The sequence below is a fragment of the Branchiostoma lanceolatum genome, chromosome 1, assembly GCF_035083965.1.
Source record: "Branchiostoma lanceolatum isolate klBraLanc5 chromosome 1, klBraLanc5.hap2, whole genome shotgun sequence".
NCBI classification, from domain to species: Eukaryota; Metazoa; Chordata; class Leptocardii; order Amphioxiformes; family Branchiostomatidae; genus Branchiostoma; species Branchiostoma lanceolatum.
In genome coordinates this window covers 30855907-30868166 of record NC_089722.1, presented here as the reverse complement: position 1 = coordinate 30868166, position 12260 = coordinate 30855907, and the positions used below count along the sequence as shown (strand labels likewise).

Below are 12260 nucleotides of genomic sequence, written 5' to 3'. Positions count from 1 at the left end.
TGTACATGTATCAAAAGCGCCGCATAGTAAACACTTTATGTATTGCAGTAAAGGTCAGTAAACCTTACGGAAGCCGTGGAACTTTTACGCGTGAAACTGGCAACGTTTTATGTAATTTTTAGTTGTTGATGACTTCGGAATGTATTTTCATGGTTGTAGGTAGATCATGTATTCAGTCTATGGGGATACTGCAGGTGGATACTTTATTTCCTCCATTAGCAATCATACATGTAACAAGTACATGTATGATTGCATGAATCTATGTATGGCTCATTGCTTAGTTTAAACATTAAACAAACAAGTGCTTTAAAAAGCTGGCATGTGGCGGGTCATGGTCCAAATTCAGTAAGACGTAAGTCAGCTTCACAATTATGTGGCTGCACAGAACACTGAAAGAAAAGAAAATTAATGTCTAATCACTTGTAATAGCTTGAAGCATAGAACAAAACAAAAATTGTATTCAAGGAGCCTACTGAGAATAGATAGTTGTCGCACACAAGGTTCAAGTTCTAAATTATACTTCAATGATAATTGCTTTTAACCAATACTACAGTGAATAAAAATCAAACAATAAAAAAGCTAACAGATCTAAAATGCGGTCAACCAGGCTTTCCCATCCCAGTAACACACATTTTTTCGTTGAATATTCCATTTCATGTTACTTCTCAGTCATCTTCAAACATCAGAGAGCTAACTTGGGACGAACCTTCTTGATCGAGTCTAAATGTTAGTGGCCATTTACACCGCGTCCGTGCCGGATCTAACAATGTAATTTGTGTACCGCAATACGGTATATATCGCTGTAACGCTATAATGCTTATCTATATATATTGTACACTTAACGTTATATCTGATGCCACGGGCGCCACCCGGCCACCGTATCGCTCTCCATTGAACTACATACGTGACGTAACGCACCAAATGATAGACTTTGACCCTTAGTATGGCAGTTAACATACTTGCGACCTGTCATGTGATATACATGTGATACAAACTTTGATGTGATATCATTGGTTGTGGCCTCGGAAGAAAACAGCGTCGTTGACAGTAGGGTCTCTAAACGGATCACAGAAGATAGAGGGGACTTCATACGTCAGAAACTTTCAGTGGAACCATAATACAGGTGGTTGTATCTGGCATACTAGTACAGATCAAAGTTCCCGTCAGGGAAATATGTGGCCGCCATGTGGTCTCTGGCTCAATGTGTTTTGCCTTCTAGTCACCGATTAAGAAGGATCCGTGAAGTCAAGGCATGTCCAGTCAAGTCAACTCAAAGCCTCTATTTATCAACTTAAGACAGTAAGATGGTATGTGTGTCTTTATTCCAGGGGTAAAATGGAAGCCCTCCTTTAAGTCTTTTTGTGGAATTATCAATTAGTCTGCGCTGCGTGGAGAAATCAAAGACTTCCGCCATATATATTGGACTTCCGCTTTTTACCAATTCATTGTTTACTGTGAGTGTGCATCAAAATGGGCATCTAGATATCTAAGAAACAAATACCTTCTTACTTCTAATTGCATATTCAGCAAATTGGTTTACAATTTGTAGGCTTTTCCTTGTTGATAGTCCATGCATATGATGTATTTTGTTTGAAGACCATCGATTTCTACACGATGTAATCGATTGAATCGCATTGTATTGTTTTCACCGCAAAATGAATCTAGGATTATCAACTCGGCTGTAACTATATAACATGGGGATAGCCTTCATTCCTAAATACATTATTTTTTTGGCTCAAAAGTATTTCCTGGAAGAGACAGCCGCTAGACTTGATGGTGTGCAAACTCGAATTGAGACCCCAAATAAACTGGGGTGTCCCCCCTTAATGCTTCAAATTTTAATGACGGGTGTATTTTTATCCCGTAAAAATGTCTATTTCATTTCTATTTCAATACAGATTACTTAAGAAGAAGATAACTGCAAAAGCCCTTGTCACTTAGCATCGGCTGATGTCCGTTGTTCATTGAGCCCATACGATAGAGGTTTTTACTTTTAGGGGGAAAATGCGACCCTCTGCCGATTTTAGAATCGAGCGACAATCCGTTGACAAACAAATGCGACCAATCGAAGCTCGTCGGTGTGTCAGGGGCTCAGAGGTTGTCTTTGCATGTGAATTGCACCAGTTCATAGCATCATATCCCATACTGGGCGCGGTGATTAGAACCCAACGTAGCGTTTCAAACCTTCTGACAAAAAATCACCTTTGACCGACAGACTCGGGACTTGTCGCCAGAAGAGTCGCACCATGTTGAAGCACAACTCATTCCAGAGGACAAAGTCAGAAAACTGTTGGACTTGTTGGATGCGAAGGGGTCCACTGCATTCAATTCCTTTAGAGCCGCTCTCAGACAAACCGGGAATCAGCAGCTGGCTTGCCTTTTGGGTGAAGATGAATCTGGAGATACTGGTAAGTTGATGCTGTTGATACACGTTCGAGGCTGATTCAAAAACTAACGCACTTTCTATCATAGCAAATATACAGTGAAAAATACAGTGAACACAGACTTTTGCACCAACACACACCCTTCTAATGTTATCAAACATCGAATCTTACAAATCCTTCTTCCAGCTTTTGATTCCTGCCACCAGGTAATCAAGTTATTATTTAATTATACCTCATGACGTCATACTTAACAGGACAGTCGGTTCGGAACCTGGTACCCCAACTCTTGAAAAACGTTCTTTTCTGAAGCAGAAAAGCAAACAAAAATGGAAACTTACAATTGTATGTATAAACAAACCATAATTATGCACTGTTTGCTTCTGAAATGAAGGTTTTTCGAGAGTCGCGTTACCAGGTTCCAAACATCAGAAGGGTGTATGTACAAGCGTTTTTTTAGCGAAGCTTTAGGAGCGAGCATAATAGTATACTTTATTTTATTTAACAATACTTATGATAGTTGCTTGTTATCAGGAACTGATGTATCTTAGTATCATTGGTGACACAAGCACAATTTGTGTTAAAGGTGTTTTCTGGCCTTTACATCGTATGCTTAAAAGACATATAACGTGCTGTATTGACTTATCTATCAGCGGTCATAAATGTCTAATGTAATGACAATGTGTTCATCATCAAAGAAATACATACAAGTCTTACAATTCTTTTAGTGACGCTTGATCTATTTCTATTACATCTACAGTGCTCAATATAGATTCGTACGAGGCGCCATCAACAAGGAAGAGTGAAGAAAAACGGAGATTCAGGCTATTCAGGCGGGCCACCAGCAGTGTCATCTTCCGTATCTTCAGGAGGCCCCCAGATCGATCAGTTGTCTCAGCAATCAGCTGCACGATCACAAACATTGAACTCGTCTTAAGTTTTCTGTTACTCCTGAACGACATTCTGTATACTATTAATCTGAACATTACGGACTTCTCGATCTTCGAACACGTCATGCTCCTCATATCGCTGTGTCAGTTTTTCTACTGTGAACCCAGGGTTAAAACAAACTCTAAACTTTCACGAGCCGCTGAGGAAAAACACAAACTACTGGAAGAAGGATATGAGACTGTCAGGAAAGAATTACAGGAAATAGATTATTTGCGGTCAAAGATAGCCCAGAGTCTGCGAAACGCCATCTTGGTGACACTTCTGCTTGAGATAGCTGTGACATTTTACATCCTTACCGCGTGGTATTCCGATATGAAATCAGATTTCTTCGGGGCTGTTTTCACAATATTTGTTTGTGATTTGATCTTTAATGTGTGGATTTTCTCTCGTTACTACCATTGTGTTCAAGTTAAACTTTTGAACAGACGATTCGTGGTATACCGGGTAGTGAGAAGGGCACAAAGCTATGATGTTAAAACTACCACAAACAAAGAAACCCACGAATCATAGAAAAATGGGGCTTGTCGTCTTCGTCCGCCCCCAAAAAGATGTCAAATCGATGATGTCTAGATATAGCCAACACTATAATCTAAGTAGTCTATTATTACAACAGCGTCAATCACTGTCCATTGTGTCCTATGTTTCTATAATGTACTTGCCTTCGGGCCTGAACTTGCAAATAAACTTTTTGTGTACGTTTGACAGCGCTCTTTAATCTTGTACCTAAATAAGAATTTAATTCGAAGAGATGAACAAAATAACATTTTGCATAAAGTTGAACCTCTTTGGTGAAAATTATATGTGGCTTTCTTTGACCAATCTTTGGTGTAGACAATGTATTTGAGAGTAGAAAAATCGACGAAAGGGCTCAAATTACCCAACACCTGTATGACGTCAGGCGAAGTCGGAGTACAATGTTCCACGTTCCATTGTGTCGTCGATGACATGCATATTTGGTATCCGGACAACTCGGCACCAGGACGACTCGGCACCAGGACGATTCGGCACCAGGACAACTCGGCACCAGGACAACTCGGCACCTTAATCTTTTTTTACACATTATGTTTATGTATACTATTCAAAGTAACGATTAATCAAAAATCTATGTAAATTCACAGATATATCATTTTGGAATAACGTATATTGTTTGTTTTTTTGCGTTTCTTTTCCTTCTCTTACCAATCAAACTTCTTGATTTTGGGACCAAATCACCTGAAATTTGACACGATGGTACAGTAGGCAAATACCCAATAGAGTGTGCTCTAAACTTTGCCAATTCCCATGTAATTGCCATACGAAAATCTGTCAAAATGGCCCCAAAACTTGATTGGGCTGTTGCCATGGCAACGATGGGTGTTGAGCGGAAAGAAAGCTATTTTCAGGGGTTGTGGGCCAAGTACTATCTCTGTGCAAAATATAAGCCAAATCGGTTTTTTGACCGTGAGCACTATTTGATCCTTACAGACATTGGCTCTAATAAGGGTTTATAATAAGATTCAACAAAATGACATTTAACCTTCAACCTCTCAACCTTTGATCAGAAAATATCACTTCATTCACTACACTAGACTAGTTTTCCAGCTTACTATCGTCAAGATTTTGGAACATTTATCAGCATTTTGGTCAGATATTGCTTGAAAATATTTTTGTTGGTATTTCCTAAATACTTGAAATACCTCAGGTTTGCTATTGAAAAATTCTATGCCATTCCTCTAGGTGGGAACTTCAGGGTGAGATATTGTATTGTCAACATGGTACAACACAAGCAGCACGAAATGAACATCATTCTATTCATAGAAATACATGTAATTGTAGCTGTGCTAAACATGCAACAAAATAGAAAAGAATACCTATATATATTACATAATGTATATCGGCAATGGTTTGGGTCCAAGCATTGTATCTGAGACGACAGATTCAAATTGGCAGTTTAGGTAACCACTATTTATGATGTATGAATATGTCCATTACTACAAAATCCCAAAATGACAATGCTCACAGGCCTCCGCACAGGCTAAAAAATCGATGAAAGTTGTTTATTTTCTAAACAACCAAATCAAAAGATTCCAACCATTCGCTGTCCAATCCTCCTACAACTACTGAAATTGTACATATATTTGCATTACAGTTGCAAAGAAGAAGAATCAGTACTTTCCAAGTTTGTTCATTTTCTTAGTTTAATAGGGACTAATTTGGATAGTGACGTCATCGAAAATTGTCGCACGTGACAAAAACACCAAGAAGAAAAGAACCAAGTTACCACTTTGTCAACTGCCCAGTGCCTGTAGCCGCTATGGACCCGCTCCACCGACAGGTTATCCTGGACTGCTGTGACGACGTTGTCCGTGACATGGACCCGGTCCTGGTCCTGCGGTACAGCACGGTCCACTGGCGGGACGGAGACCCAGGGTTCATCCGGGCCAGGGCGAGAACCGAGGGACCAGACTGCGGCGCGAGGGCGCTACTGGACAAACTGCTCGGTACGTTTCCGCTACCGAAACTTTGTAATAGTTTTTTACCTGCATGTAGTTAATGAACTCAGTTTAAAACAGTTATGTTAATTAGGCCAATTCACCGTGTACCTAGTCTGAATGTCATCTTAGTTTGCCTGTACATGTGATCTGCTGTGATAATCGGTTCCGTGACCGTTACCTGTAAGCGTAACACGTACAAACGTAACGTAAGCCTAACCAAGGCGGATAACTGAACTCGGACCTCCTATACTTGGTTTTGATAAATATGCAGAGCCAGAGCAAAAAGAGTGTTTTGCCAGTTAGCAGCCCTTTAGTTCCCTAATCTCGAAGGTCAACATGCGTATGAATCGTGCAAGGTTACTAGGTTCAAAAGCAATATTTCAAGTGTTTTTATTAGTTTCTTACTGTGCGCCACTGTTTTATGGCGTTTTGTCACCCAGAAAACTGCCGTAGGTGACCATTAGTCCCAAGTCCAAAGGTTCCAGTCACTGAGGCGTAGCCCTTCGTCCCATTGGTCGGCAACTTCTGAAAATAGCTTAATCAGCCAATCACAAGAGTCTGTCAATCATGAGCGATACTTGCCGTACTAAGTAAACTAAAGCTGTAAACCTACATTTAAAAAAAGTTATCCGTTGTCTGTCATAAAATCTTTATCAAAATTCAGGCATCGTATTTCGTATTATTATAAATCTAATGCATTCCTCTGAGATTTTCCGTCTTGAACATCATTTCCAGAGACGGGGGGATTCCTCATCATCATAAAACATTCATGAAAATGTGATTTTGCAACCAAATTATAATGGACCTTATTCACTGTGTTGCTGTTGCAGAGTTACCCTACGACGGTTTTGACGACTTCGTCCAAAGTTTGAGGGAAGTTCCATACCATCACCTTGTCAAACAACTACTGGAGAGTCGGGCACGTCTTCAGACAGCGGTGAGGAGAGGAGAGAAACGGTGGAAGGATCTTGGGCGGCGTCCTCATGGTACTTGCCGAATTTTTCCCGTTTGCATTTCAGATAATTTGTAGTTTAAACTTCGATACTATACTTGTTTATGACATGTTTCTTCTTTTGTCGACCAGGTCCAAAGTTTTAAAGTAGCGGCTATTTGCTCTCTCCATATACACATACTTTTCTTTTGTTCGTTTGTTTGCGTTAACTATAAGGTATCAAAGATCGAGGACAGTTTGCGTACAGGGAGGGATCAGTCTCGCCAACACTATTGTTCTGTTTGCTACATATCGATAATCTAATCAGGTGATCGACCGACAAAGGGACAGAGGTTGTTCTTCGTCCTTTGTAGCTGGACGTTGAACCAATCTTGTATGACTATTGCGCATGTGTTGACACATGACTGTTACTTAAACAGATCTGCAAGTAGCTCAATCTTTTTATCCCAATTTTTGTTCCAAAAAAGTATTTCAATCGAAAACCGTGATAACTACTTTTACACGTGATAACGGCTGTCACAAACGTATCCCATTATTTCACTATAGGACAATTTTTAAAATCTCTTACTAGTAGATTTGTGGGATAGCACCCCCTTATCCCATTAATTTACTAGTAAGAGATATCTAAAGAAATTCTCTTACTACTAAATTAATGGGATAGCACCCCCTTATTCCATTAATTGAGTAATAAGAGTAAAATTTTCTTACTAGTAAATTAATAGGATAGCACCCCTTATCCCATTAATTTACTAGTAAGAGATATTTAAGAAAAATCTCATAAATAATCAAGTCTCAGCGAGTCGTTTTTCTTTACTCGATGACCCTCTCAAATCTTGGATCTAGAGTTGGCTGGTGATTACCTTCGCCGAGAAGGTTATGCAGAGGGTAGCGTTTGTGTGTTTGCTTGTTTGTAACGTACAGCATAACTCGAGAAGGCTTGGATGGATTGTCTTGATATTTGGTAGGTGGGTAGGTCTTGATGAGACATGAAAATGATTAGTTTTTGGGTCCCCTAGCGGCTTGTTAGGGTACTGCAGCGGAACTTCCTGTTTTGATATCTCGTGTTCTGGACATGCTATGGTCCTGATTTTTGAGTGGTAGATAGCTCTTTGGACAGAGAGTAAGTGGTCTAGGTTTGGGCCCCCTATCGGCTTTTTTGAACTGCAAGAGAGCAGGTTTTGCTTCAGACTTTGAAATGGAATAACTCAAGAAGGGCCTGATGGATGGTCATGATTTTTGGTAAGTAGATAGCTTGAGTGATGATTAACATGATTATGTACTTATTATGCAAATCAGTATCTAATTTGCATAATTATTGAGGAAAGTTTATACATCCGCCAAATTCCATAATAGGACTCTCAAACATGTGACATATGTAACTGAGGAGGAGAGAACTATTAATAGATATCAACTATGCAAATGAATACCTCATTTGCATAATCAATGAGAAAATACTATAACTCAAGATGGGCTTGATGGATGGTCTTCATTTTTGGTAAGTAGATGGGTTGAGTGATGATGTACATGATTAGATACTTATTATGCAAATAAGTATCTAATTTGCATAATTAATGAGGAAAATTTATACATCCGCCAAATTCCATGATAGGACTCTCAAACATATGTAAAATATATGTAACTGAGGAGGAAAGAAATATTAATAAATATCAACTATGCAAATGAAGACCTCATTTGCATAATTAATTACAAAATACTTACTTAAGATGGGCTGGATGGATGGTCTTGATTTTTGGTATGTAGATAGCTTAGATGCAGATGCTTTGTATGATTGGATATAATTATGCAAATCAGATTCTAAGTTGCATAACTAATGAGACAATTTTAAAAGCCCACTGTGTTCCATGATTTGACTTTTCAAATATGTGACATTCGTAACTGAGGAAGAGAGGAATGTTAATAGATAGAAAATATGCAATTGTAGGCGTAATTTGCATAAGGAGAAGCTACTTTGATTACATACAGGTAAATGATGGCAATTTCATACTCGTGGCATTTTTTCTAACCGTAGTCGGTGGAAGAAACCGCAGTGACGTTTTGAGACTGCAGGGGTTGTGACTGTAGAGGTTGTGACTGTAGGGGTTGTGACTGTGGGGATTGTGAATGTGGAGATTGTGACTGCGGGATGTGTGACTGCGGGGGTTTTGATTTCTAAATGTAGTGTACATGTATACAGGACTCGGCAACCCAATGTCACCGACACACTGATGTATTTTCAATGTACCTACATTTTTTGAGGTTTCACTCTGAATTACTTTGTGCTCACAACCATGCCATATACCATTACATATGTACATATTATATCGTTTAACTGATAAAGGTTCCATAAATCCTACAAAACATTTCCAATATGATAGATCTAAAATTGTTTGGTATCTAATTTTTTCTATTGTAAGAAATATGAATGCATAAGAAGTTTATATACATAGATTTCGGAGCAAACGTACTTACCACGCCTGTAGTTGGTTTAACGGATAAAGGTTAATTTCTTCCATTGATATTGATGCAAATTTGGACTTGTATGGACGACGTGGTATACAATCTTTAGTCAAAATTCATACAACATACTTTAGATAGGTTTCATGTATGTAGTGTTTATGCTAACCGAGGATGAACTGGACTTATATATGCAATGTTGTTTCATGATATCCAATGCTAGGTTATGATGTTATACCATGCTATGCTATGTTATGTAATGTTAGGCATTATTTTCCAAGGTCTAAAAGGTGAATTAGCCAAGATACAGTACGGTTTACCTTCTATGTGCAAGCTGTGGCTTCGGATTCAAAGATGCTTTAAAAAAAAAAAACTCTTTACTTTGGCCTACGTTATTGACTGCAGTTTTCAGGGTAGACAGAAGGAGGCGTTCTAGTGAAAACGAAGTCAATGTGTTCAGTTATACATACAGGGTGCCGACCGCATAAACCTCGTAACTCAACCCTAACCCTAGATGAGCTAGGTACTCATTTACACCTGAGTGAAGTGAGGGAAGTCGTGTTAAGTGCCTTTCCCAAGGGCGCAACGTCGGGGCGCAAGTCCGGACATGTCACTGGGCACACCGGGATACGAACCGGGGACCCATTGTTTGACAGCCGAGTGATCTACCACACTACGACCACAGTAGTTTGAGTAGTAGCAGTTCTGCCCATTCGCGCGGAGGTTAATAGGTCTTGAATAAACAAAACGTATACCTTGTTTTTGCTAGTGTAAAGAGTCATTCATTTAAGGGTTCCAATAGATTCGCAGAATCTAGATCCTAAATAACTTTTAAGACAAGTGGAAAGTCAAGGTATTGAGCATAAAAACAAAGTGGTGCGAAATGCCTCTCTTAACTGCTTCCAACCTACAATTCACTGTTTTCACATTGTATTCAGCCTGCATCACCTGTTTGCGTACTCGTAGCGCGTCATTCGTCCTTCCTTCCGGTTTGTATAATGATTAGTTGCTTCAACCCTAAACCTTATTTGCATAGATCCTAGCTCTGGTGAAGAAGTCTCTCACGGGTACTCTGCTTACACGAAGACGAACATGAAGCTGCTGCTGTACATTTCTCTTTGTGCGGCTGTAGTTAGCTTGGGTAGGCCACAGGCAACATGGGAACAGCTTGTTCCCGAAGTTACAGCCCAGTTAAACGCGTTGGCCTCCATATTGGAGTCACAGGGGCTTCTCCAACAGAGTCTTGTCGACACCATCCTCAATTCTAGCACCGTGAACCGGACAGATATCTCCATTCCCGCCCAACCTACCGCCAACATCAGCCAACAGTGTCAGAAGGATGCTGCACAATACGAAGAAGACCCCCCATCAACTCTATAGACTTGTACGGATTTGGATGTTTGGCATAATAACGGTAGGTAAAAACGTGTTTCTTAACCTTTTCAGAAAGGGGCACTCCATAACAAAATGGTACTCATCTTCGATAACCCCCTCATCGCATGATTGACATAACCTGTTTTGTTTGCTAACATTTGAGTGTCGACCTACCTCTATTCTTAGTGTGTGGGCTGAGCATCTCAGCTGCGCGAGCGCTTTCCTATATTTGAAGACATTAGTAATACTTAAATATCTTTCTGTACCGAATCTGTCTTTGATTTCACCATATTTTTTCAGCCTTTTTGAGATTTCTGATTTATCATTTCATAGTTGCATTGCATAACGTTTAGTCCTTTTCTTAGATACTTTAATAAATTCATCTCTGTTCCCAACTCCTTGTGACATGTGATTACATGGCTTTGTTCACTCTTTTTTGGCGACGCCTCAGGGGCGAGCCAAATTTTTACTATATTGTGTGCAGATTGCAAGAATTCTAGGAATTGTACAGGAATGTGAAGTCCATGGGACGATAACTCAAGAATGTCTGGATGTATTGTCTTCATATTTTGTAGGTGGGTAGGTCTGTGGGAGACCTTGCAATGATTGGATTTTGGGCCCCCTAGCGACTTTCTATGGTACTGCAGGGGAACTTTCACTTTTTCAAATTCTCGTCTTCTGAACATGCTATAGTCATGATTTTCAAGTGGTGGATAGCTCTTTGTTAGGAAAATATGTCCTGTAGATTTGGACCCCCTAGCGGCTTTTTTTGGGAACTGAAGGAGCTGACTTTGACTCAAACTTTGAAAGAGAATAACGCAAGAAGGGGATGACGGATCATCATAATTTTTGGTGTGTAGATAGCTTAAGTGATGATTTACATAATCATATGCCAATTATGCAAATCAATATCTGATTTGCATAATTAATGAGGATTCCGAGATAACTCGGCCCCTGGGACAACTCGGCCCCTAGCCATTCAAGACAACTCGGCACCAAGCTCAGGACAACTCGGCACCTATTACTCAGTGCATGATAAGTGTATTTGGGGCTCGAAGAATGAAAATTCTACCGATCTGACAGGCTGATAAGTCGAATAAGAATTTTAAGAAACAAAACTCAGTCCCTACATAAACATTTTTGTATTTCCATAAGTCTCAAACGTTACAAGACCGTCAAAAGCATGTTGCGGGCCGGCGCGGCGACGCCATTTTGTTTTTTATTTTCGACGCTCTTTCACGAACTCGCTACGCTTATGTTCTGTTATGAAAGTGCTTATGACTTATTACCGATAAAACTAAATGTATAGCAGTTCATTTTGTTTTGTTGGACATATATTTCAACAGTTTGCAAGTTTTCAAAACGCGTCGAGACCACCGAGATGGTAAAACTTCCTTATAATTTGATATTCAAACTATCAAAGCGTTCCGGGGAAAATTTCCGGTGACCTGCAGAGTTTCACAAATTTTCCTATTCTTTTAGACGAAATGTTTGGCAGTTAAACATGTTATTCCTCACATGGATTTTAAAAAGTTCATGTTCTGTTTGCTGATCTATGTCAGTTTTGGGTCTCGGTGCCGAGTTGTCCTGAGCTAGGGGCCGAGTTGTCCCGAATGGCTAGGGGCCGAGTTGTCCCGAATGGCTAGGGGCCGAGTTGTCCCGAATGGCTAGGGG

The 12260-nt window shown here is 39.8% G+C and overlaps 1 protein-coding gene and 1 long non-coding RNA gene across 2 annotated transcripts; both read left to right on the top strand.

Moving 5' to 3' along the window:
* The first annotated feature begins 948 nt into the window (after window positions 1-948).
* Window positions 949-4032, top strand: LOC136428099 (uncharacterized). Its single transcript, XR_010754574.1, has 3 exons — window positions 949-1092; window positions 2216-2408; window positions 3142-4032. It is a non-coding gene; the product is annotated as an uncharacterized lncRNA (long non-coding RNA).
* A 1390-nt stretch (window positions 4033-5422) lies between these two features.
* On the top strand, window positions 5423-10575 carry LOC136448433 (uncharacterized). The gene is made up of 3 exons (XM_066447993.1): window positions 5423-5812; window positions 6637-6792; window positions 10481-10575. The coding sequence occupies exons 1-3, from the start codon at window positions 5626-5628 to the stop codon at window positions 10486-10488; spliced, it is 351 nt and encodes a 116-aa protein (XP_066304090.1). The 5' UTR covers window positions 5423-5625; the 3' UTR covers window positions 10489-10575.
* Window positions 10576-12260: the final 1685 nt, after the last annotated feature.